The sequence below is a fragment of the Drosophila obscura genome, unplaced genomic scaffold, assembly GCF_018151105.1.
Source record: "Drosophila obscura isolate BZ-5 IFL unplaced genomic scaffold, ASM1815110v1 contig_150, whole genome shotgun sequence".
NCBI lineage: Eukaryota > Metazoa > Arthropoda > Insecta > Diptera > Drosophilidae > Drosophila > Drosophila obscura.
The window spans coordinates 6,587,553-6,615,359 of NW_024542736.1; the positions used below are offsets into that span (position 1 = coordinate 6,587,553).

The 27,807-nt window shown below is 43.6% G+C and overlaps 1 protein-coding gene across 1 annotated transcript in view; it reads right to left on the reverse strand.

The window, feature by feature from the left end:
* Window positions 1-255: 255 nt before the first annotated feature.
* Window positions 256-27,807, reverse strand: part of LOC111066912 (fatty acyl-CoA reductase wat) — a 31,607-nt gene continuing 4,055 nt past the window's right edge. Inside the window, exons 2-10 of the mRNA XM_022355860.2 lie at window positions 5,339-5,450; window positions 2,488-2,562; window positions 2,275-2,387; window positions 1,958-2,206; window positions 1,631-1,886; window positions 1,376-1,568; window positions 1,078-1,317; window positions 759-1,016; window positions 256-686 (exon numbers count right to left, since the gene is read on the reverse strand). Coding sequence (XP_022211552.1) covers window positions 596-686; window positions 759-1,016; window positions 1,078-1,317; window positions 1,376-1,568; window positions 1,631-1,886; window positions 1,958-2,206; window positions 2,275-2,387; window positions 2,488-2,562; window positions 5,339-5,420 — 1,557 coding nt within the window. The 5' untranslated portion in view covers window positions 5,421-5,450 and the 3' untranslated portion in view covers window positions 256-595. The remainder of the gene's footprint in view (window positions 687-758; window positions 1,017-1,077; window positions 1,318-1,375; window positions 1,569-1,630; window positions 1,887-1,957; window positions 2,207-2,274; window positions 2,388-2,487; window positions 2,563-5,338; window positions 5,451-27,807) is intronic.

A 27,807-nucleotide genomic window follows, 5' to 3' on the forward strand; every position in this document is an offset into this window, starting at 1 on the left:
TGGGGAGAACTTGATCCCCTCTTTTTGGCATAAAAAGAGAGATTCCAAAAACCAACCAATCCATGTAGAGCCGACTAAAAGATGGCCGTGGGTTGAAACGTATGTAGATGTGGCCCAATAAATGCCAAGTAGAAAATATTAAGTATACGCTCTGTTGAACCATTTACTCGGTTTGCAGGGGGGAATTTTAATTCCTTAAGCCATAGAAATATTAAAATACCGTTATTTCACCTTTTTGCATATTAAAGAAAATTGTTTTGACATATCCCAAACAAAATGTGAAGAAGTTTTTATTGTGATCGTTCGGCTACCGCCACAAATCAACTCCAGCGAATTTACATTAAGATACATACGTACGAACTAAGCTATACACGGGTCGGATAAAGCGTTTCAAAGATATGACTAAGGGCATACTAGGGGATATGATACAAACATACATACATACAACTACGACTAAAAACTATTGCGGAAGATGAAACGGAAATGGAAACGGAAACGGAAGAAAGTAGGATTGCGGGGGAGCAGAGGGAGGAAAAGAATGAGAAGTGAAAGACATGCCCTATAGTATTAATACGTAAGAAAAAGTGTAGCGATCCTATAAGAAGATGAGCTTGATGAGGCCATACAGTGCCCAGGCGACCAACGAATAGAAAACGGCCAGCGTGGTATAGTGCAGGACCTTCAACCTGAAAGGAAAGATATAAAGTGAATTAGTGAAAAAAACAACAAAAAGCAAAAAAAACACTGCGTATACGCACCTCTCGTATCGCTTGATGGACTCGGGAATATTGCTGGGATCATCCTTGACCACATACAGGCGCAGCCCATAGAGGCTGACGCGGAAGAGATTGGTCCAGTCCAAGTCGCGCATATCGAAGGCAAACAGCCGCTTGTCCCTGTCATCCAGCTTCGCTGAGAGACGCCTCACATTATCGTTGTCGAAGCGAAACTCATTTGAGCTGAAGTACTTGAGGACATTGCTCAGCTTGTGGATCTTGCGATAGATCTTCATCATTCTACAGTGAGACGGAGCGTTAGAGTGGAGAGACCCTCCCAGAGAATTCGCTGCACTCTTACCTGGGTTTCTTGCCAATGATCACCATAATGAAGTCCATTATCAGGGCGGGCAATGTGTGGTAGAAAAAGCATAGTATGTGATATTGCCACATGTGTGGCACGATGGTGAAGCGCGGATACCATATGGATTTGCGCATCGGTATATCACAGCCATACTCGAAGCCATCCTCCATGTAACGCCTCCAACTAACCATGTTCTCCTCATCCGGAACATAGTTATAGATGGGCGGTGTCTCGTACCTGGCAGGGAGCGGATTATAGCTGTTTGAATGGCAACAAAATTATCATTTGCACTCACTTATTCCTCGCTATATCCCAGGCGCTGGCCAACAGGGCATTCACGCACATGTCCACCGGCACAATGTGCGCCTTGTTGTCCATATCACCAGTGAAGACGCGCAGAACACCGGAGCCAATGCCCACAATGACGCCACAGGGTCCGTACATGTTGTCGATCCAACCAGTAACCGGTTCACGGTATGTGGTGATCACTGTGACAGAACACATAAGTAGACGTAAGTCTTGAGTATACTCATGAGGATTGATTACCCACCTATGCCCGGTCTAAAGATCGTAACTGGCAGATTTTGTGCAGTTTGCTGCACCACATTCTCGGCCAGCACTTTGGTGAAGGTATACGTGTTCGGATAGCCCTGGATGATGGTCGGCGTCAGGGTGTTCAGAGTGTGCTCGTCCAGGCACTCGCTCAGCTTGAAGGCATTCTCGCCGGTCATGGTGCCGCTGTAGAACTTCTCCTGGATATGGCGCATGTTGCAGTGGGCAAATGCCGTCGAGACATGGACAAAGGCCTGTAATTATATATATACAAATAGCATTAGATATAAAAGAGTATGGAACAGAGGGAGCAACCAAAACTCACCTTCAGGTTAACAATCTCTTTGGCCAGCTTGATGATCTCCTTGGTGCCATGCACATTGATGGCAATGGCCATTTTCAGCTTCTCATCGAACCGTACAGTGGCCGCACTGTGCAGTACAATATTCACATTCTCCAGAATGGTCTCACGCTCATCCGGCGAGATGCCCATGCCCGGCAGTGAGCAGTCCCCGCTGATGATTGTGATCTGGCAGCGATACTTGGGATTCAGCTGCTTCATCTTGTCAAAGACCTAAAGGAAACATCAAGGCATCGTTTGAGAAGGGTATACGTAATCGAATTAACCACTCGAACACTTACCGGATCATTAAACAGATCCTCAATGCGTGCGAATGCATCCTTGCCCTTTTTGTTGCGTATCAGCAAATATATTTGTCCCACCTCTGTGACGCGCAACAATTTCTCGATGATAACTGAGGGGATAACAGACAGAGAGAGAGGGAGAGAGAGGAAAGCACTGGCAATAAGTATATGAAATTCCAGTCACGTACTCGGGAGTGGAGTGGAACTTACTTTTGCCGAAGAATCCTGTGCCGCCAGTGAGGAATACGCCCTTGTCCTTGTAGAACATTTGCATGGGCGACTCATCTGTGCCACAAGTGGGGATTTTTGCGTGGGTAGGGGGAAGAGATCAATGCAAACAGTCATTAAACAATTAGCCAATTTGATGCGCATCATTGATGGGGCCCCTCCTACTCAGGAAAAGCATGCCCCAGCCACAGTGCCCCGTCGCCCGTCGCCCGTCGCCCCTCGCCGCACTCTGAGGGCTAAAGGCTGTTTGCTGTGGCTTCGATTCAGTTCAGTTTCCGTTCGGTTTGTTTGCCACCAACTTGAAGCGCCGTCACGAATTTAAATGCGCATCAAATGCCACTTCAATTGCGCATAATTCACGCCACACACAGATACGGAGACACACACACAGACACACAGATATAGTCACAACTGACACTCGGAATAGTTGGTGGGGGGGGGGAGGCCGGAGGTTAGCTTCTAGCCTGCATTTTTGTTCAAAGTGCCAAAATGGCAACAACACTTGACGTTTCAACGTTGCCTGCCGATGGGTGCACACGCACCCCGAACCCCCCTTGGCGCTCCCGTATTCCCCTGCCAACATGCCACATATATCACCCATCCATCTCGCCTATCCCCATACCCATACCCACATTGTTGTTTGCGGCGTCGGCATCGGTTGCCGGTGCCGGTGCTGGTGCCACTGCCTGCCACTTGCTGGGGCCACTCATAAATATTTGCAAGTTAGCAGCTCGTCGAGCCATTCATCTATTGTCTAAAACGCACACAACCGCACAGAGACACACGCACCCAGCTCCCCATACATATGCTACATATGTATGCTACACGTGTATTAATATGCACACACTGGGCGAAAAACAATCAGTGCAGAAGGAGCAAAAATATTTTAAATCCGAGATGGAATTTCAGGCCATTAATAGCCAGTGTAATGAGCTGTGCAACTGCAGAGTAGTTCTATATCACTATTGAATATTTCTTTTAATTAAAATGTTAGGCATTAAGAAAAACACTCGCCTAAAAACTCTGTTTATAGATGGTTGAAACCAAATAAATAAGAAAAAAAGATATGTTAATCTTTGGATTAAACTTTAGGCTCAAACCAACAGATCGATCAAAACTATAGCTACGTAATTAAATCTGCACTTTCGGAGGGTATTTTCTATTTAATTTTCTGTATGTGTTTTAAATGGATTATCTCTATCTGTTTCTGTGTGATATTCTTTGCCGCAGGATATACGAATTAGTCGAAGCAATGAAATTAAAATATTTCCCTTGACTACAGTTTGACTTTCTTTTTTTTGCTTTCTCCCAGTGTGCTCTGATGCCCGTGCAGCACATTCCTCAATTGAATGGCATCTCATCTTGAAGATGGCCTGCTTAGGCAGCGGCCTTTGCCTGCGTCTCGAGATGCCTAATTGCCAATCGTCGGCGTAAATCACTGTCAGACAGTGCACAGGGACACACTGGGACACACTGGGACACACTGGGACACACAGGGAAGCTGGGTACAACGACACATCACACACACACACACACACACACACGCAGACACACAATTGCCACTTGATAATTGCATAATAAATGCAACATTGTTGAGGAGGATGCCGGCAGGCCCTTCAACGCTGCCTGCAGCTTCCATCTCCAGCGTCAAGCATAACAAACACATTCACACAAATACAACTTGACACCTAGACCTGACACCAGCATTGGTGGCATGCCACCACCACCCATCCACAAGCCCCTTGGAAGCCAACGACGCAGCCAAAGCCTCAGCCGAAGCCCTGGCCTGAGGCCGCACTCAACCACAAGCACTTGGCCCGCTCACTCAAATGTTTTGTTTGCCTATGCTAATTGGCTTAAATGCAACTCAAGCGCACTTCGCCATCGCCATCGCCTTGCCCCGCCTCGCATCGCCTCGCATCGCGTCGAGCCGAAACTGAAACTGAAACTGAAAATGTGCCACCAACAGTGAGTGAGGTCCCTTTTACCCCTAACACCCATTCCGTTGCAGGCCCCCAAAGACAGCACTTCATGCCACACCATGCCCCGCCATCCATCATTGTTTATGGACGCTGCGAAATTGAGCCTGGCCCCACTCGGAGTCGGGCCTGGAGTGTGGCATGGAGTGGAGTCGAGTGCGGCGTTTAAAGCTTTTTGAGCGCTTTGGGGCATTTGTTCAACGCTAACTCCAACACCAACAGTAACAGTAACAGCAGCAACAACAGCAGCAACAGCGGCGGCGGCACCAGCCTCCACGGCATCCATAACCAGAAAAGAAGCCTGCCCGTGGGGAGTCGCAACTCTTGATACCCTTAAATGAGGTGCAATACAATGCTGCGTAGAGAAAATCAACCAATGAAATAATTACTTGAGTTTCAATTTAAGTAGCTTCTGATACAAAGGACTCGTCCGCTTCGATCTTGATCTCTCTGCATAAAGCAGACTCCCTCTCATGGTATTCCCCATAAAGTTTTAGCTGTATTGTAGCTCAAAATCATGGCACCCCTCGTTAAGGGTACAACAAGAGCGCATCCTCACTTTGAGTGAATTGTCAACAATTGTTGTTGGCTCTTTGGATTTTGTGGGTTGCCGCACTCAGACAAAAGTCTCTCACATAATTTGTCAATTTTAACCAAAAAATTTGGTTTTTAGCCGCCGCTTTCCCTGCCATAAGCTACCCCTTGGCTTTAAGACAGCCCCCCAGCCCTGCTAATGTAATATTTCAAAAAACACATTTTTTGCGGTTGGGGATTTGTGTGTGTGTATTACTCTGGCCAATGATCTGGGGGAATATATCTGTGATGTTAGGTCTGGTTCGTGGCTGGTCACTCACCCTTCACGTCACTTATGAGCTGACAATGATCTTCCAGTGTTTTCATGCCATTCATAATGTTCATTATTTTGGGATCAGCCATCTTAAACGGGAAATAATTTCAGGTTGATCTCTGTAAGAAAGAAAACAAAAATGTATTGAGTTTAAAGGTATACAAATTAAACAATTAACTGGCAACAAAAGTGTGTTGAATGACAAGCCTGATATTATTTGAAGAACTTAAGAACTTACAATCGAATATTCCACTTTCAGAGCCAAAAACTTAAAACACAAATTTAATAGTAATCTAATAATAATCAACCTCCCTGGCGTACACAAAGATAATCGCCTAATTGAATATCCGAACACCCTTTTTCGCTTTGACAGAAGTTTGGTGGGAAAATGTTTTTCTAATTCGGAATAGTTGAATGGGGAAATGCGAAAACCATAAAGCCAATTAGAAGGCAGCCAAAAACGGTCTCCATGCAACTGTTTCTTGGCGACCAAAAATCAAATATATATGTACATCGCAAATATGTATAAGTAAATTTCGCTTCGGTAAAGCTCGAAATTTAATTAAAAGTTTTCAGTGAGCTCTGGGAAAGCCAGGGGAAAATGAAAATGCTGGGAAAAGTAGCATGGAGCGCAGCGCCACCGAAATTTCTAATGAAGTGCCAGACGCACCTGTTGACAGAGTTCCCCCTCCCAAAATGCGAAAGCAAAAGTAAAAAACGAGAATGAGAACGAGAACGAGAAAATATGAAACCGAAACCGAAACCGAAATGAGAGTCAAACTCAAATAAAATTTAATAATATAATTTAAAATTTTTAAGGCCGATTGCAGGGCGGCGATGCGCAATGGAAAGGTGAATGAAACTATGCAAAAGTTGCGGCGATAATTATAAATGAATTAAAGAATCTTTGAACTCGAAACTTGGACATAAATTAACGACGAACCACAAACAAATAATTGCTCATTTGCATCAAAAGTAACTTACAGAGCCACGAGAATCCACTTTAAAGTACAATACTACGCGTTAAACCTGTTGCACACAAGATTCCGAAATAATTCGATTCCATTTGAATCGATTCGTCGCCATTTCGATGACTCAATGTATATATGTACATACAAAGGCTTGTGCAGCAAGCTGCCGAATGTGTAAAGTACTCGAACATACTAATAGTGATAATTACAACAATTCGCGAACAACAACAAAGACTGAAGCTAAATGAATTAAGTTCACGATTATCTGTGGCCGGCACAGAGAGTAGCAGCACCAGACAGACGTCTCGGGACCCAGACACAGACACACACACACAAACACCATTCCCAGGCCCAAACGCAAATGACAAAGTAATCAAAGCTCGTCGGGCATTGTTCCGCAGCGAGATAAATATCTCGGCAAACAAAAGCAGGCAAGAAAACACATATGACGGTGCAGTACGTTTCATCCATGTAAGACACCAGCCAGACGAATGCGAAAAATAAATGGAGTGATAATCGTTGCATTTTCAGCATTTGAATGACTTTATTTCATACAAGATGATATTCGATGATATATCATGATTATCATCAGATCAATTTAATTACATTTGTATAAAACAAATACAAATACTTAATGCAATGAATAACGATCGGCAATATGGGCAATAAAATACTTAATTTGATGTTCTCTAAGCTTTTAATGAAGTCAATAATCGTGCCTAAATGGTTAATGATTAACTCTAGCATTCTATTTACAATTCACTTAATTCGCCAACCATTTAATTATGAATAATTTGTTGAATTTGGGCATAATGGATCATAATAGATAGACAATAGAGATATTCCATAATAGATCTAGACCAATTTCACATAATTGACGCAGAGCTAACTCCAGCCGGAAAGCAATGTGATGGAAAATCACTCACTGATCTTTTGATTTCTTTTATTAATTATTAATAATTTTAATTATTATTATTAATTTTTTTTATTAACTGACAAATATTATGTTAACTTGTTCCACTGTTAACTCAATTGCATAATATATTTAATTCGTTCGTAGCCTCTGTCTTATGCGATTCCTCTAGAATTTCTAGCAAATCTTTTGCAAATCCCGATAACACTTTCAAGCAGTGATTTCATTTGATATATATCATTTGACTATATAACTTTATACGCCATTATTTTAAGCTTTTGCCTGCAACTCAATTAAATGCACATTACACAGTGCTTTATATTTGCGATTTGCACTGTTTGCCAGTAACTGGCAGGGAAAACAAACAACAATCGTCCTGCCGTGAAACAATGAGAGAAAGGAAAACAATGAAAAGCCCTTCCAGCCCTGCTCCCAAAAAGAAAAAGAGACATCCAAAGAGCAAACAAGAGGGAGGGAGGTACGAGTGCCAGTAAATTCGATACGCAAATGAAAATTAAATAATTTTGTGCAAGTCAAAGTCTCGCACAATTAACCCATATTTGCCATATTTGGCATATTTACAATTGCAAACCAAGCACAGTGGCACCCACCCACCCCGTTAACCCCACTCAGTACTGTTGCAGCGTGTTGCATTTCACACCAATTGAGAAGCTTTTACACTGCTTGCGCTTGGCTCGGCGCTCACTCAGTCGAATGAATGACGAAAGCAACGCAATGCAATGAAATGGGAACCGAAGCAGAGAACTGGATAAGAGAGGGGAGAAGGTGAAGAGACAGGGCAGAGACGGCAGTGGAAAGAGGGTAGTGGGTAGTGGGTAGGGGGCAGCGAGAAGCAGTGCGGTAAAAGAGACACTTAGTTAGTTGGGCAGCTTGCCAAGCTCCATCCAACCGACTGACTGACTCGCCTCCCTGACACCCTGATTCCTCATTCCCCCGCACCCAGGGCTCACGGAATATATGGCTAACTACTGGCAATGTCGGCCAAAAAGCCACTGCAGCTGATTGCACCACGTTGGCGACCACAGTAGCCTGCCACCGGCAATGCCGCCGCCGCCGCCGCTGCTGCTGCCAACGCCAACGCGGAGTCAGTCAGTCATTCCAGTCCAGTCGTCAGTCCAGAATGACGGTAGACTGGAGCTTCAGCCCCACACAAGAGGTGCACACAGCTGCACTGCTGCACGTCCCCCCTCCATCCACAAATACGCACTGAATGAACCTTTGATGGTGGGCAGCGTGCGGGGGGTCTGTTGGGTGGGGGGGAGCAGTGGCTGCGACTTTGTAGACGAATTTATACATTGTTTAAGTATCAGCCACAGATACTGCTGCTCCTCTCTGCCCCCTGCAGCCCATTGGCGTTGCCCCGTTGTCGACACCGAAACTCCATCGTCAATGCACATCGAAGCGCAGCTAATTGAAACAGTGCGGCACAGTGGCTCAACATACTGCGAAAAGTGGATGAAGGTTCCATGTGGCACAAAAATGCAGCAACATTTGCGATAAATTATATCTCTTCCACGATTATAAATAGATTTCGTTACACGGTTCGACTCGATTCGATGTTGCCACTTCTGGTACTTCTTTTACTTTTGGCGCTTGTTTGCGTGCGGCTGCCTGCCTGGCCCGGCCCGGCCCGGCCTGCTGCTGCTGCTGCCCCAACATCAGCAACTGCAACAGAACCTTTTTTCGGTGGGGAACAATGGACTGAAAAACAAAAGTATGAACCACAACAATAACAGCGGCCGCAGAGCCAGCAGCAGCAGCAGCAGCATGGGGCAGCGTCTGTTGGCATTGCAACAGCAGCAGCAACAGCAACAACAAAAACCACGCGGCGGTGGCAACAATGAGAACTACGCGGGGCTAGGGTTGCCTGCACCACTTCAATGAAGCATCCACCCACCCACCAACCATCCCACAAAACGTGCAACCAAGCAACCAAATGGGAATCAAAAATGCCAAGCCCCCTCGTCGAACACTTTTGACGAGGCTCATTCGCTTTGAATTTTATTTAATGCCTTTGTAATAAAGTGTAAAATGGCGAAAAAGTGCAAACAACGCCGAGAAACGCTAAAAGGAAGTGCCCGAAGAGGAAGCTGAAAAGGAGCAGAGCAGAGCGGAGCTGTGCATAATATCCAGCAGAACATCATCAGCATCACCATTATCGGAGGCAGGACCAGGCAGGCAGAGGAGCCCGCCCGGAGCCCCAGGATGAGAGCAGTGCCCATCTGGTGGGGCAGGACAGATGCAGGGCAGATCGAATAAGTAAGAACTGCGGCCAGACACCAGTGGCCACATTAACAGAAGAAGAAATAATTAACAGCAACAGTTTGAAAGTCCATAAAATAAAAATGGTCAGAGCATTGCCAACACTGCCATCATCATAGCCGTGGATTCCACCATCATCACCTCTCCTATCGCCGTCCACCTTCCACCCCCCAGTCATTGGCATCACCATTACCCAGCGTCGCCATCGCAACCGCCGCGACCACCGCATGTGCCATACAACTTCCGACTTCCGCTTGGCTCTGACTGGGTCTGGGTCTGTGTCCGTACTGCACTGCCACTGCCCTGCCCTGCCCTGCCTTGCTCTGGGTCTGACTGGTGCTCCGGTCTCGACTACTGTGTGGACTCTGGCCAGCCTCTGTTTGCCATACCCTTTTCAATAAGTGGGCATAGTCATTCAATCGGTTTGTCCTACCTGTTTGCATGTTTACTCTTATTTGATTAGCCAACAATTATACTCGAGGCAAATCTGTGTGTGTGTTTTGTGTGCTCGGCACTTGACAGATCACTTGATTGTTATTATTCAATCGATTTCCTGAAACAGTGATCGATGTTTTTCCACACTACAAGCTTCTACGTAGATGAATCCGTTCCACAATCAAAGGCTTCCTGTTGCTGCTGCCTCTGCTATCATTTAGTATTCAATCTCTTAGCTAATTGCCTGATTTTTTTTTATTATTAATAGTTAAAATATAGTATAGGTTGCATTTTCAGAGCATCTAAAGTTCAATGGATTTTCGAGGAACCTTTCCTGTTTCCATTCATTGCCATTTGTTGATGTGGCTGTTGTTATAGTTGGTGGGTGCTGTTCTTGTTGCTGCTGTTGCTCTGTTGTCACTGGGCTGACACACAAGCAAAGAGAGTCGGTGCGAAAAATGTTCGTTAAATCTATTAAAAGATAATTACGTGAAGACAAATGGACGGGCAGCAGGAGGGCTACACCACGGGGGGGTACGAGTACGAGTAGGAGTATCTTTGTGCTAGCCCCAGTGGCGATGCCAGTGTCCGTCCATAGTCCATAGCGTATCCCCGTATCTCTCTGGCCCTATCTGCCTTTTGCGGTGTCTGCCACAGCAGCAGCTATACATACGTACAATGTGCATATGTATTTGTGTACGAGTACGTTATTATTATTCGAGTTCGTTGATACGATAACGCTAATGGATATGGATATTGATTATAGTTTTTATGTCTCTCATGCATCGTTGCTGTTGTGTTGGTTTCGCTACTGTCTCTCCCCACTCCCCACTCCAACTGAGGCAGGCTGTCCTGGTCTGTCCTGGGCTGGGGCTGTCCTGGGCTGCTGGTAATGATAATTTTGATTATATTGATGCGTCATTTTATGAGCCGCAATGGTATTGAAATTGAGTGGTCTGTGACAGCGTCTAGTTTATGGCTGACCAGACCCATTATGGCACATCCATTCAGCTAAGCCATTCATGAGGCGCTCCCCCCCATTCATATTGAATCTCAATTAACAGCTGCTCAAATGAATCTCTCTGTGGTGCTTAGTGCTGGGAATGGGTATGGGTATGGCGCATCTAATGAGTCCAAGAGACCAGGCGGCTCCTTCTTTCAGACTCAATTATGCAGGGATTTGTAAGCAGAGGGGCATTATGCGCTTCTTAGCAACGGCTCCCCCTGCCCTATAACCTTTGGCCAATGTGTGCGCTCAGCCACTTAGTGGGTCAACAATAATACGACTACTACTTGTAATTGCATTCGATGGGAAGCTGGTAGCTGGTAGCTGCTGGCTGCTTGTTGGTTGCTTGCGGGTTGCGCGTCTTAACGACTTTATCTAACGTCCGATGTTTGCATGGAACACACTTGCAAAAGTTCTTTACAATCCAAAATCCACTGCCCCCCTCCTCCCTTCTCTAGGAAATGCTAATTAAACGTATCTCTTAGCGGAACGTGTGCGAACTGGCAATTTCCAATTAGGTGTACGAATATTACACAAGTGACAAACATTTGCGGCAATTAAATTAATGAAACTTTTGCCGGGAGGGGCTACGGGCTACGTGTCTCCGATCTTGTGGCGATGTCTGGCATTGTCTCCCCCTTGACTGACTCTCTTATCACTTGTCATCTTTACGCCTGAAGCGCTGCGCATGCGTTGGTGGCGGCATGTGGCAAGGGGCACCTTTTACTCACATTACCATTACCCTTACCCACCTAATCCCACCCGCAAAATCCCAAGCATTGTCCACTCTCGCCACACCTGAGCTGCTGGCCAAGTTGAGCGTTTAACCAAATAGTTTTGGTTATGGCCAACCTTGTCGTGTGTGTGTGTGTGTGTGTGTGTGTGTGTGTGCGGGTGTCTGGTATGGCCATTACATTTATGTATTGGCCAGACAAATACGAATATTGCCAAGAAATTGCCACATATTCACATGGCCATAACGGCAATCAAAGCCAAAATTGAATAGGCAAATTACCAATCTTCATCCACTCAATGGGGCAGAGTGGTGCGGTGTTTGGTGTGGTGTGGTGCCAAGTGAAATTCGTATTAGGGTAAATATTCCAATTCTGGCTACGAATGCAGTTCACTAACAGAACGACTCCTGGGGGCTCTTTTCGCTAGAACTTTAAGTCTAATCGAATGTTTGGTTCAATTGAATTGGAAATTGATGTGTGTTGATGACTGACAGGGACTGACAGACGTCTCTAATATGTAACAATAATTATAATATCTTCCCAATGACTAGATGCATTATTTATAGAACTAATGCACGAAAAGCTATTTAGACCGAACAATTAAGGCAAGTAAGTCAATCACTGGGAGAGGACATACTTACTAAATGGAGTTTCATTTAAAATTCAATCAATATTGATTTATTTTATGATCGCTTTGCTACTTATACGCCCTTGAAGTAATCTCCTTGATGAAAGACAGGAACAGGAACAGGTACAGGAACAAGCAATATTTAATAAATACCACACAGCTGCAACTATCTATCAGTGGAGTCTTAACTAAAACACTCCTTGCACGAGTATGGCATGTGGAAGGCAAAAGCAAATTTCAACGAGGGACCGATGAAGCTGTCCCTATAAATCATTGTGAACTTTGCCATAAAGACATTCACTTTCCAGGGGCTTTCCTTTCAATGAACTCGGGACAACAATAACTCTTGTGGTTACAAAATAACGCACCAAGCTACGCCCCCCCTGTGAATATTTCTGTACAATATGTGTAGCATCTATTCAATGTCAGAGCTTATTACAAAAATACAAACTTAAACGAACCAATAGCTCATAAGTGTCAAATGTGCTTAGAGGAGAAATTCAATGAATATTGCTGAAGAATAACTAATAGAAAAACGCGCATTAAATTTACAGAATTTTTTTCGTGCGCCAATTTAAATGCGCTTAATCCATTCTTAGTTTTACGCAATTAATATGCTTCGATTTTGTTTAATTGAATTCTTTTTTAATAAATGTTAATTCATTTTCATTATGATATATTTTAATATGATTTCGTATTGGCTTCCGCTAAACTATAAATATAATACGGTTAATTTAAATTTGCATAAAACAAACAACAAGCCCCTTATATGATTATTATTAAATTTTTATTGAATTTCGCTGAACAATTTCTAAATCAATTTCAATTGTTTGTCGCCCCCATTATTACACCTGTTTATTTATGGCCAGTTTTTGCAAAAACAACAAAAAAAAAAATTGTGAAAAAAGCATGCACACCCACACACACACACACGTGCATGTACAAATTGTAATTACATAATTCGCTCTTATCAATGACAACAACAATTACAGCAACACGACATTACAAAATCCACATAAAACAAAAAAAAAACCGAAACGATACGAAACCAAACCAAACGCAAAGCGAACCAGAGTCATAAAAACGGTATATAAATAAATTAAATGCGCTCCGCTATAATTTATATTAATTAATCGGTTAATTTTTTTTACCAACGCTTTCATTTTTATACCCTTGCAGCGCGCTCTATGAGTTTGTTAGATTTCTTGTGCCCAAAGCCAGAGGAATTGTTAAATTCAATAATAAATAAATGAGAGCACAAAGTCTACGGATAGCAGAGGAATAACCGATGTGTGAGAGTATCAATAGCTTCGGCCTTAGTGCTTGCAACACTTTTCTTCGTTTTCCTCCTCTCATTTTTGTTGCTGCCATAATAATCGTGGAAATCACGCCAGAAATCAATGCAACAACAATTGCCGGCATGTAATGCACAATTGGCAGGAGTAACAGCAACAGCAGCAACAGCAGCAACAACGGCAACAACAGCAAATGGCAACAAATAAAACTTCAGCAAAAACAAATTTATGCGCTAATAAATAAGCAAACATTTAAATCGTTTTCAATTGCCATCTCCATCTACCTCTACCTCTCCCTCTCGTGCAGTAACTTTCCCACTCTCTGCTCCGATTTGTGTAATTTATAATTGAATATAATTTGAAATTTTTGTGCTCTTACGAGTACATACTCGTATGTATGTATATCTGCATAGAATATGATATTTTCCAATTAAATCAAAACAAAAGCCATGCAAAACTTGAATCTTACATGAAATGCAGTTGCCTGATGTGGAGATATGATTGAAGGGAGTACGCGGATTGCGAGTGTCAGATGCCCACTGAAAAGATGTCATGAATCTAACACTCGTTTTGGCTTGCGGAGTTTTTCGCAGCTTTGTAAGATTATAAAAGTGTACAGAGTATCCTTAGCAAGACAAAAAGACAACGAGAAATTCAAGCGGAAATTCAGACCGAAAAATCAACGGACTAACCAAGTGGGATGTGGCCCTACATTCTGTTCAATTCCATTTTAAGAACAGAAAAAAAAATAACAGTCCCAAATTCAACATACCCTTGCACACTCAACATCTCCAGGGTATCAGGGTATCGTGAGGGTGAGAAATCATAATGGAAATTCTTTTGCAAATTGAAATTGCAGCCACTTGAGCGTCAAGCAGAGGCATGGGACATGGCCCCAAAACTGAAACTGAAACTGAAGTGAGAGCCGCAGTGAGCGGGGCGTGGCCATGGCAGGAAGGAAGGAAGGAAAGAAGTCAGTTCCGGGGGGAGGACAAACAGTTAAGAAATCACGTCATAAACGCGCCGAGCACGAATTATTTACAAAGCACGCGAAAGCCTAAAAGAAGGCCTCCTCCCCAATAAAATAACAATAAACTATGCTCCAAAGCCCCCCACCAGACGGGATGGCGGCGGTACGGGCGGCATGGTTTGGGTAATAAGCAGGGCTAAGTGGAAGCAGAGTGGATGGGTGGTATGTGGGTGGGCAGTGGGTTGGATAGCGCCATGGCAAGCCATAAAAACAGAACAACAAAAGAACAAGAACAACAAGCCGCAGTGGCATAAACAATTGTGTTACAAATACGACTACAAATGCATAAAGCAGCGACAAAGTCGGAATCCCCATTCCCGCTCCTCCTCTTTTACCCCTAGGACACCACCAGCCACCAGCCAACCCTGCAACAACAAAGGGGAACAACAAATGTCGTCTCTTATAGACGATTATTTATTGTTAACGATTTATATTTGTTGTTTGTGCTAGCTGCCACAGCTGCCTCCGCCTCTGCCACTGCCACTGCCGGAAAAGCTCACATTTCAAAGCTGCGCCACTCGTACGTGCAACTGTGTGAGTGCGGCACCAGATTGCAAGCTCCTCCATTCGTTGTTGCCTCTGCGATTGAGCCTGATTGCCGGCTCAAGTGTCGGTCGCGTCACACGGGGCGTATGCGTGTCGAGTGGGTGGCTGTAGGAGAGGCTGGGCAGCACTAGTACTTGAGGGTGTGAATGGCGGGGTGCTGTGAATCCCCGGTGGATGGCCTGGGTGTGGCCAGCCATTTAGTGTTGAACATTTTGGCCCCTGCCAACTTTTGAAGTAATTGTTTAATATTCTGTTTGGACTGTTAACAAAGGTGGGCGTTTTAATTGATGTTTGTCCAGGTGGGGAAGGGAATGCTCTTGGCCAGTTTCAGATGTAACAGATGTATGTGACTGTAATTTCCCGATATCTGACATTTCATTTGGTCTTTATGGGCATCATTAGCTGCACTGCAGGATGTCTGATAGTCTGATTTGGTTTCATATGAATCCAACTGTAGGAAAGGTCCGATCTACCCATAGATGCCACTGACTGACTGGCTCTAATTTCTCTAGTTTCCCCATGGGTTAATCACTCGTTCATCTTTAGTTATTAAACCAAATCCGTGTTTGCTAGTGATTAACCGTTCGATCACTCAACCTGTTGGCATCACTGGCTGTCTGCTCATCCCGCTGCTTGGCATCACTGCCTTGGCTGTGCTGTACTGCGCTGCTCTTCAGCTCCAGAGCGGTTTGGTTTTGGCCATCAGCCGCAAGTGCTACAGCTTGTGTTCCCACACGTCGCGAGCAGGCAGGGCAGCAACATTCTTCTTCGTCAACTATGCGGCATGTTTGACAGCAATGAGTGCTTAACACGTACAAGAGCTTTTGTTCGATATACCCATACTGATGCTGATGATGCTGTACGTTCGTACTATAGTTGTTGTTCGATGTTGGTGCGGCTATTGTTGTTCTCTGTTGCTCATTTGCCACTTTATCTTGGCATTGTGCATGTTATTTAGTGAGGGCTTCACTGTGTTGCCTCACGAGCTTCCTTTGGGAATCAATGTCTGTCTCCCATTTATGTATAGAAGCATCTGTGTGCTGTGTGTCGTCTGTCGAAGAAGTCTCTAACTGTAACTGTAACTGTTGCTTGTCTCTGTATCTGTAAATGTATCTATATCTGTTGCTCTGTCTCTCTGCGCGTGTGTGTGTGTGTGTGGGTGTCACTGTGCGTGCACATTGTTTTGTGTGTGACAAATTTTCGTAGGAAATCATTTTCTATGCTCTGTTAAACGATGACTTCTTTATGTCTTTTGCTTTCTCTTTCTCTCTCTCCCTCTCTCTCTCTCTCTGAGTGGGAGTGTACGCCCAATTCATTGAGTATACAGCCTCCAGCTTTAGTTACCCCCAAAAATCCAGCCCACAACGAACCAATCTAAGAAACACAAGAGGCAGATGAACAATAACCGACCCACTGACCCACACAAAGTAGCACAAAGATGTTTTACTGTGCTCTCGTTGTTGCTACAATTTGTTCATTACTTTTTATCACTAGTAGTCCTCCCCTCAGACACCCACTGGCTGATAGGGTTGGAATGGTGTGGTGGTGGATGTGGGTGGGAATGGGGGAATGGCAGTGAGTGACCTTTGCCCTCAAAGCGAAAATGTTGCCCCTTTTTTTGTCGGTCTCATCCATTGTACTCTATTGCCTTTGCAGTGATTTTTCCCCATTGTTAATTCCTCTGATTGCTGTGGCCGTTGTTGCCCCCAAAAACTGACCCATGTTGAGGGTGCAGCGGCAGCGGCAGCAACAACAGCAACAGCAACATCCCGAGGCACGCAACATTGCAAAAATGTGTCTGGTCGTGGCCACAAACCGTTTCCCCCAAAACATATAATTATGTATTGTGGATAATACCAAAACCACACATGCACTCAGGCCCGCTCCATTCGCTATGTTCCATTCGCATCCACTGGATTCAACTCCATCTCCAACTACGTACAGACAGCAGACAGCAGCTGGCTAAATGTATTTTGACTCATTTTTATGCTGCCCACAAATTGCATTCAATTTATTTTGCTTGTTGCAAATCAAAAATCACCATAAAGCAAAATGCTTCCTACGCAATGTTTGTGGACTGCATAAAAATGTTTAACATCGCATAAAAGTTATTACTTCATTTATTTCAAATGCAAACAATGTTCCCTTCCAAATCTGTTGCTCCTGCTGCTCCTCCTGCTGCTGTCCTGCTATGGAGGTTCAGGCGAGATACATTTGTTTATTGCATTTAAATTGAGTATGTTTTTTCATGGATTTTACGAATTTTTGCGGAGGGGGTTTTCGAGTTGGAGGTGAATGTAAATACAAATATAAAAGGGCGCGCTGTCGAAAGGGGGGAGGTACGTACGGCTACGGAGTGTTGGCTTTTTACGATTCCATAATTTGGTATTCGCGTAACTTTGTTTTATTAGTTTTTAAATATCTTTTCGTTTCGTATAATGATAAATGTATTAATTAATGAGTCATAATTGTTAAATGTTTGAGTTAGTTAAATATTTGTATGGTAATAATATTTATATTCATTCTTTAGAATTTGTGTGCGGAACTGTTTGTAATATTTGGAAATCTGTATACAGGCCCAAAAGTATAGCGAGCACAGCTTCGTTCCTTCATGTTGAGTTGAATAAGAAAATAATTATAATACGCTCAGAACTCTATGGAAAAGAATTTCCAAGTAAAGTTTCTATGCAAGTTAAAACCGTAAAAAGTTAGTAAATATTGATAAAATATATTTTTCGCGTTTAGAGTATTTGGGATTTGGAAAGGAACATGCAAAGAGCATTACTGCAAAATGAAAGACAAAAGGAATATGTTACATATTTGTTATTAAATTATTGCTTATGTAGTGGGTGGAAAATGAGTGGCTCATTTGAAAATATTTCCCGAACTTTTCCCCCCAGCGTCACAAAACTTGATATGAAATGTTGCTGCGCTGAACTAAAACTATTTTCATCTTAATTTAATTAATTTGGAATAGCTTTATACTTTCATACGAGCCACAAAATGTTAAACCCTCCTGCAAATGCAATGAAAATTCGGTGTGGATTATGCATATCAAGTGGCAAATGCTTTTGTTTATGGCCAGCCACTTGGGACCATTCGCACACTGCTATCTACATTATAACGCAATAAACCGCACAGTACTGGCAGTGGGGGGGGATAAGAGATGTATATGTTGGAGGGTGTTGACCTGGTCGAAACTGAAATAAAGTAGTTTTTTTTTCAATCAGAAACAATTTCTGTTGAGATGCAGATCGGATCAATTTAAAGCCGCCTTGCTGCTGCTACGAATGTGTGTTTGTTTTTCATTTTTATTTTTTAATAAATACTTAAGTATAAACCGGATTTTTCAATATCCTGGCCAGTGGCTGTACCTCTTCCACACCCCCCGACCCACACACGCCCGAGAGCAAGAGAAAGGAAAATGCTTTTGCGTATTTGCATAAGAAAAACTATGTTGAACCAAAATCAATGATTGTACACACCCTGCTACCCACCCCCTTTAGCCAAGAGAGCTATAGTTCTGAAACACTGCTGGAATAGAGGATGAATAAGGGCTTGAGGGAGGAGCGCTGGTCGCTTTCGTATTATTACTTTATGGTGGCCTCCAGTTATGCATACTATAACCATAAATATGCTCCAATGGAGCCAAAGTCAGCTAACAACAAGAAGGAACGACTAACTTTTTGGGCTACGAAAATAACAATACCCTTTAAGATTGATCGTTTCTAAACAACAAAAAGAAATATATATATATATATACTTTATGACAGCTACATATGTATGTGCATATGTGTATGTAAATATGTGGTGGGGATTCGTTGTGGAACCTTTATTATAATATAGATCAAATATAGAACATTAATATATGTACATTCACAAAGGGAAAGCCCTTAGCAAAATTCGTATATCCTCTGCAAGAGTATCAAAGGTCCTGGACTAGGAGGAGCCCACCCAAGCATCAGTTTCTATGCTGAAATAGCAGCCAGTATAGAGTATGGGGCATAATATTTTGTGTTTGTATTAATGCAACCCGCATACATACTCGTATTTATACTGTAACTCAGAACAATAAATAGTAAAAGCCGGATTATGATTAAATCGATTACATGGGGAGCTGGAGCTGGCGTTGGCCAAACATTCGTTACGCTCTCTAAGTATTCGGCAAACGCGTGATGCCTGCAGTGGACCCAAACAGATATGCCACACGTTTACGCCCCCCACGCTTGTTTATCGATTGCAGTCAGAAAAAAAATCCAAAAAAAACAAAAAAATCAAAAAAACAATCAAAGGGAAAGCAATCGGCATAAAGAAGAAAAGAAAAGAGCGCAACAAAAAACCATCAAAATGAGTCTATGACGGGATACATATTCATAAATGCAAAACAAATTTATATGTATTATGAGTAGGAAATACTCGGTAACAGAATCGTATAGCAGGAGAGTACACCAATATATACTCGAACTCGTTCTAGTGTGCGTGTGCGTGGGAATATGGAAAAAAATAAATAAATACGCAGCATTCGGTTTTCATAACTGAATTGCATGCCCGATTGAATGACGAATGGAAATTGAATGAATCCCCCAGCCAAATGCAATTGAAGATGGAAATGGAAATGGCCATGGACGCGAACACGGACACGGTCACAGTCACAGTCACGGACAGAACAAGGTCCCCACACAGACTCGTCCCCCACGGGGGGCGCCCTCACTTGACTCTGAATCTGAACGTGGCCAGCCTTTGGCGACCCTTCTTTTTAAAGCCGATATATATATTAACTTTATCTGCCCTCGCACTCAACGTTTATGCGCGTCAGCTATAAATCTGATTTTAAAGTTATCGAATATTCATTCATTTCAACGAACGCACCAAACGGGCATCCACAGAGTGAATTTTTGAAGAGTTTTTCCACCCCTTCGCGCCCCTCGATGGTGCTTGATGGTGCATTTATGCAGCGCTGATGACTTTGAGGTGTTATCGAATATTCGTTTGAGCTGAAAAAACGAGCACTTATCTGCCCTTAATGTTAGCCTCTTTTGCTGCACGGATGAAAAAAGAGCCAATTAAAAAACATCACTGCAAAAATGATTAACCGTTAGTTGGCCATTTAAGGCAATCGATGGAACGTGTTTCGGATTAAATCAAATATTCATTTGAGGTAAAATGAAAGTGGCTGTGTGGATGGGTTGGCAAACATCACTCATTCGAGCAGCTGCTTTTCCTGTGATTAGTTTGAAAAAAAAAGCCTGATAAATAAGCTTAGACTTTATGAATTGTAAAGCCAGGGGGAAATTTGCACTGAATATATCAATGAATGCATATTGTATGCATATTGTTTGCATATTGTGTGTGTAGAACGATTACAAGTAAATAACATATGAATGCTAATATATTCTAGCTTTATTTTGCTACGTACTATAGTCTGTGGAAATTTTTTACCATGAGACGAGTAACATATGGTATGGATCAGAACAAGTACAGGCATGACATAAACTTCCTTGTTTATTCATATGTACAGTTGTATGTATAAGCATCCGGTTTATTAATAACATTATTAATTGCATACAAGTAGGGAATAAATATTGATTGAGATATCGTTGTCTGAATCAATTCATTCCCCTAACAGTTGGCGATTCGAATAACCCTTGGCGAATAAATTTAGCAAATTCACTTAATAACTTTTACGCTAAAAATATTCCTATAGAAGCTCCACAATAAATACGTATAACCTCACACCTTCTCGTAAACGTAAGCGTGAACATTGAAATTGAAATTTTTCGCTTTGGCTATCTAAATAAATGCAACCTTAAGAGCGGCCTCAAAAGCTCTAATCACTTTCAATGTTCTCCATAAACTTCATAAACTTCTTGAAGATCACACGCAGACGAAACCTGCCACAAAACACCACCAATGGCCACCACAAAAAGACTCGGAGTTTGTGAAGTGTTAATTGAAGCAAACTGATATACGATACGATACTGACCGAACGATTCAAGAGCAATTCCATAAGTAAGTTCAATGTTAAGGCACTTAAGAGTTGTTAATTGGCAAGCAGACCAGCCTGATGCAGCAGTTACTTTTATGGGATGTTAGTTCGTTGGTTCAGTTATATATATATAGAGGCCATTAATAGAATCTTGGACGAAGAAATTTACCAATTAAAAGTCATGATGAACATCGCAGAAACTAGTTAATCATCATCATCAGCATCAAACAGTGGCAGTATCCGCATCAGCATTCAGCTCTGGGCTTAGCTTTAGCTCCATCATCCATTGTCGTTGTCGTTGTCGTTTCGGTTGATAACTTTTCGCACTTGGCCAAACTTCCGCAGAAGGCGAAACGAAACTTTCATTGAACAAGACTTCGGGGGAATGGAGATGCGCCCTGCCATGCCTTGCCCTGCCCTGTCTCGTCTCGCCTTGCCCCGATGTTGAGTTGAAAAACTTCAATTAGCATTAATCTTGTTGACAAAATTTGTTTGTGCAAATCAACAGAACAACAAAGACAGCGCAGCAACAACAAATTTAGAAGGAAAAACGTTATGTAGATAACGTACGAGTATATATAGTCGTATTTATAGTAAAATGCTGCCTGCCATTAAAGCATTCGACTGATTTCTGGCTGTCTTGGCACCTCCTTTCATTCGATATCCAAGCCAACATGCATTGCTATGCCATGACAGTGAGTACTTCTTCCCTCACTTCAGCTCTGGCTGCGGCACCCTCTCTGGTCTCTGGTTTTTGCGGTCCTCTCTGCACTCTTTGATTTTATGATTTTCCATCATGTCCGCAATATAGTGCGATGCGAGTATGACCGCATGCATTACTATGGATACTCTAGCAGAGGGTATCATCATCGTATCGTTGAGACAAACCTAACAGATGCCTGTTCTGTAAAAACATTCGTCTAACATCTGTATAGTCCCCATAAAAAATCATCCCTGAAAGCAGGAGAGGTGGACCTCACGCTCTTGAAGAGTATTCCCAGCTTCGTGCTCCCCTTGGTGTGCTTTCCTTTATTGTTTTTGTGTTGATTTTATTTTTATTTTATTTCATTTTATATTATTTTATTCCATCTTGTTTTTTTTTGTGGTTGCTCGTAGTGGAATCAGTGGACCCCAGGCACTTTGCATATCGATATGATCGGCATGTTATCCGCTCTGGCCATGGCTTTGGCTACGGCTTTGGCTTGGACGGGTCTCTGTATTGAGGTGGGGAGCTTATGCATTTCCACGCGTCCAGCTCTGGCTGTTCTTGCTGTACTGGCAGCTACAGCAATTGTTCTGGAAAAGCACTGCCAGCGGCGTCACTTGTGTAATGGCTTAATCGGTTGTATGCATCAATTATGACGAAGCGAGAAGAGCTTTAGGTAAAAGTTAATTTCCAAGCAAATCGCTCAGCCAGTTGACTAATCCGTAGCCAAGAATTAACCAATAAGTATATGGTGCAAACAGCTTACGTCAAGTCGCAGCAAAGTCTGGGGTCATGCATCGAAGGGCATTTAAAATTGAGCCCCATGTTAATTATAATTATAGGAAATTAGCAAATAGCACATAGAAAAGGCGACTTTCTAAACCTCCCATTTCCATTTTGATCAAGTTTTTATATTCGATGTGGAAGGTCGCGTGGCTGTGGAATGCTCACACGTATAGTGTCGAAAATGTTGAAAGATTTCGAAACTGGGACTGGGACTGGAACTGGGACTGGGTCGCAATTGGTAACCGCCGCACAGGAACAAAACTCGCACACACGTCTCGCCGTCTTGGCACACAGGGCGTGCGGTGCGTAATGCATAACAATGTCACCCAAATGTGAATCGACTTGAATTGATTCGAGTACCGAATGAATTCAGTGCCTGATCGGTGGATGGCGGCGGACGGCTCGATCGGTTTTGGTTGGGGCCGGGCACGTATGCGGAACCCGTTAGGACCCGCCCTCGCCCACGCCACAAACTATGAGCATCACATTCTGGGCTCAGAATTTCACTACGCGTATTTCCCTTCCGTACTTTTTTGGGTAGTTGCCATGAGAATCTTGTCCAAGCCAAGACCAAGACCAAGTCGAACACCACACCTCGTGGCAGTGCAAACAACTTTTATTTTCACATCTATCTGTTAGATACCACGTACAACTTGCCAGCGTACGTGCGTTTCGATATTTTAAACAAATATTTAAAACAAATTACTAAAGCACAAAAGAAGCACGCAAATGTGTGCGGCCAAGCAGCCAAGAAGAAGATGGATGGTCAGGTCACAGTGGTAGCAGATCGAATGGAAAGTGGCCTCAAAAGTGGGCACCTCTTGTTAATGTAAGAATGAAAGAATCAGTACTGATAAGCGCTGAATCAGCAAGTGCCATTTGGGGCTGTTACTTATCGAATATCGTTTACATAAAGATTTCGATTTAAATATCTAAAAGTTGTCTTGCATTTCGACTGAGGTTAAGGCAATGTCAAGGCCAGGCAGAACAAATTCTGTGTACAGATTTTTCTATAATTAAAACAACTGAAACGGAAAGTAACCTTGACTGTAGGTTAGGGCTGGGGCACCGCAAGTGAGTAATTCAATATCGTTCTGGAATACAGGAAGTGCGCACAAATTCTGGTTCACCTTTTCATATGAGACCCTAACCACTGCACCGTCCCCTGCCCATTGATTCCCGTTTATGAGCGGTAAGTTAGCAGCGGCTTGTGTTGGCTTACACGCAGTTGGTAGCTAGAGTTGCCGCTGTGTAGCCCCCTTTTAGCCCCCCCTGTGTTCTGCTGGCCAGTTAGTTTTGGTCAGTGTGGCCAAAATGCGCACACAAAGCGCGCTTAGCCGGGTTTTGGAAATTGGGAAGAGATACATACGAATGTGAGTGAGACAGCGGGTCAGTGGCAGTACAGGGCGGGGGGAGGGGAGGGGAGCTACTACCAGCGACTGTCGTATGAGTTGTGCAAACAAACCGAAAATCCCCCCCCCAGCCAGCCAGCCAGCCAGCCAGCCAGCGTCAGCCAGCGAGTCGGACACAAAGTAAGGCAGCAATGTAAAATGCTTCGTAAGCTTCATGTATCTGTGCAGGAGTATCTGTGAGATACAAATAGCTTATGCCCGCCAGGCTAAATAGCCAGACTCTAGCCACTGCAGCATTTGCACTCGTGCAACTGCAACTGGAACTGCGTGTGGAATGGACACTGGACTCGGGGCAGCACACGGGAACGGATTGGATTGTATCGCTGCGCTGGCCAGTTTATCAACGTCTGGAAAACCCGTCCCATCCCGTCCCCCCATGACGCGGTCTGTCCGTCTTTACGATTGGCAACATTTTGTGGGGCTGCTGCTGCTGAAATGATGTCAAACCAGTTTGATTGAAACACTGAAAATTGTCTGTGGATTGTTTTTGCAGCATTGCCCAGTGTGGTGCAACCACCAGAAAGGGGGTGTAAGGAGCAGTGGAGCTGCCAGTGGGGCACTAGGCACCAGGCACCAGGCACCAGGCCACCAGGCCACAGGAACGGGTAACCAACGCAACCAATTCCAGCTGATTGCTCTAATGCTGCCTCATTACAAATGCACAACATTAGCATTGGCAACGCCAACAACACACACAAAGGATGTAGGCTTTTCTCCGACTTGATATAATATTTGTGGCGGCAACTGGGAGGGGGAAGTGTGCCATGGACTTATATTTTACCAAACGGGTTTCATGACAGCTCGATAGAGTAACAATTTATTTGGTTTTTGTATGATTTAGGGGGTATTTAGATATTCCATTTCATTTCCTTGATAATTAACTAGAAAAGTTATTCAACTGTTAGCCAACACTGTTGGTTTGAGTGTTGGCAAGTAGTGCACGGAGTCTCCTAGTAGAAGGATCTCCAAGACTGATTTAAGAATAGAAGTTGGAGCTGCTCAAAGCAAAGCTGTTAATGTTTTATAGTTCATCTATATCAGATCTACATGCTCGTATATTATTTGTTAGCTAGTGTTGAATAATGCTCTATAACTATACAAATATGATCTAATTTGTTTTGTAAGTAGAATACCAATTAGTTTGGTCAGCTCATTGTCAAGTTCTCTGTCGTAACATGCAGCAATACGTGGCTAGAATCGTCTGTATCTATTCAGAGCTTAAATCGTTCTACTTACAAAATGTTTCATTCATTTTTATATAAACAAAATGAGTTAAATGTACGGAATGCCGATGTAATCCGGTGCACATTTATATATACTCGTATATATTTATAATTTATATTTATGAAGCTTAATGCCGACACAGATCCCTTGCCTGGGTTGAGTAGTATCAAAGTTCAGTTCAAGTAATCCCTGGCATCAGTTAAACTTTCAAAGAAATTCCTTTTATTTATTTTCAATGCATTTAAACAATTTCCCATCAAAGAAGATTCGGTTGCAGTTTTATAGGTTTTTTTCCATTCCATCATATGACGTGTGTCTGGCTGTGTGTCTGTGTGTGTGTATATGGAGTGCCTTTCACTGGTCAAAAGCAAACCGAAATACATACATACATATATATGTGCAACGTACAATATATGCAAACTGCATAAATGCTTCCTGAATCGAATTTAATTGTATCTGGGCGTCTGTATGCCTCTGTATCTGTAACTGTAACAGTATCTCCACGAGTATATGTATCTGTATCCTTCACTGAGCGATGTTGTCTATCCATCTCGTTGTGGATGCATGCCTGCCCCTGCCCCTGTCCCCTGTCCCTGTCCGTGTCCCGCCCTTCCTGTGCATCTGCTGGCTGCCAACGTTGCGGCTTTCTGGTTTAATTGGCTGCGGGAATATTCCATGTGATTACTTAATGAGCCCCAACTTATGTTTACTACGCGAAACATTGGTTCGCTTCGGCTCGAATCGGCTGGGTATCCCATCGGATCGGTCTGGTCTGGTTCGGTCAGGTCCTGAACAAAAGTTAAAAGGTTAACAGGGGCAAAAAAAACAGCAACAAAAAAAAAACCGAATAATTCCACTGACTCCATTCCACAGCCACATAGGGTAGAGGCGGGGGCAGGCAGCCCCTACCAATGCATTGGGGCGGTGCGGAGGCGTTTGCACGTAGTTTATTATTCAATTATGCATTCATTAAGGTACATAATTAATAATTTAATTAAAGGTAGCACTGCGTAGTGCATCAATTTGTGGCAATGTTTCCTTTATTACTCATTTTCACGCACTCTGACTTCGAATCGAATCGACTCGACTCTCTCATTCAATGAGGAGAGTCGAGGAAGCGATGAGACGGAAACAGAGACGGAGGAGTAGGCGGTTCCGCATGATCGCTTTAGGAAGTGGCAAGCAACTTGAGCCACCGACTCGACTACTGTGCTGTGACTACTGTGTGTGGCATGCGTGATTTCCGATTGAAATTGAATGCCACATCTTACAGTTTATTGCCTGCCAAATCATGCAAATCATTGTTCCATGTGGCATGGCTGCGGCCACTTGGCTTGGCCCGATGACTTGCCGAAACTCAAGAAGGAAACGCAACTACAAAAGTTAGCGCTCAATGAATCGATTTATTTCGAGATCTAATGAAATAAGCGAGCATCTAAATGATATTGAATTGAATGCTAGTTCTGGCTGATGCCTGAAAGAATCTCCTGTGATACCAATCTCTTTTTAGCCCCCCAAAATATAACCCATACTGCAGAGACCTTCTGCCTGATTGAAGGTTAAGTGGCACTCCATAATGTGAACCCTCTAAACAAGAGCCGGGCATCTGCCTGGTCTAGGCCACCTCGTCTGCTCTTGGCCAAACTCTAATTTATGTCTTTATGGCACATTACATTGAAGACAATTCACTTGCTTTATAACCTGTTAAAGTAAGTCTTTTACGGCCACATCTGAGCGATGTTGGCGTTGTAGGCGGCAGCAACGTTGGCTTATCGGACCAGCAGCAAGCACTTGGCCGGAGATCTAGGCCGGGCCATGCCAGGCCATGGTAATGACCCAGTTGGCTGTGATGGCAGAGCAAACCGGCAGACCTTTTGGCTCGGCAAACCTTTTCGCTTAGCCGTCCATGATGGTTTCATAGCGACATGCATAATTAAAAGGCCGTTGCAGGATGTACAGGGCCCCGATTTAATCGGTAAATGTGCAGGGCAGCGCTATGGCGTTATGGGCCGGTCTTAATTGGGCCGCAATGTTGACAAACATTTGGCCAAAAGCGAACAGAAATAGCCGCAAAGAAAAGCGAAAACGTTGGCAATAATACGTGCGCCGTTTAGACCACGTCTGGCCAATCGAAATGGCTTTAACCTTTCGCTTGGCAATGGCCAAGAAGTGACCAGCTGGTTCTGGCTCTTCATTCATTCAGAAGTTAGTGGCAGAACCAGAATGCCTTGCCCAAAAACCCAAACCCAAGCCCAAACACACACAAGCCCAGACCCACAGGCAGAGGCAGAGGCAGGCCCAAGCTCAAGCTCAAGCTGAGAGAGACGAGGCACACACAGTCAAGGCATTCAGGTGCATTTATTGCAATTAAACACTTGTTACTGCCAAAGTTGCCAACCGCAAAAACAACGCCACATCTAACAAGAAGCCAGTCAGCTAGCCAGCCAGCCAGCATTCATCCAACTAAGATTAATATTACGGCCGGACCGGGGCGGGCGGGCCACGATTCGACAATTCAGCC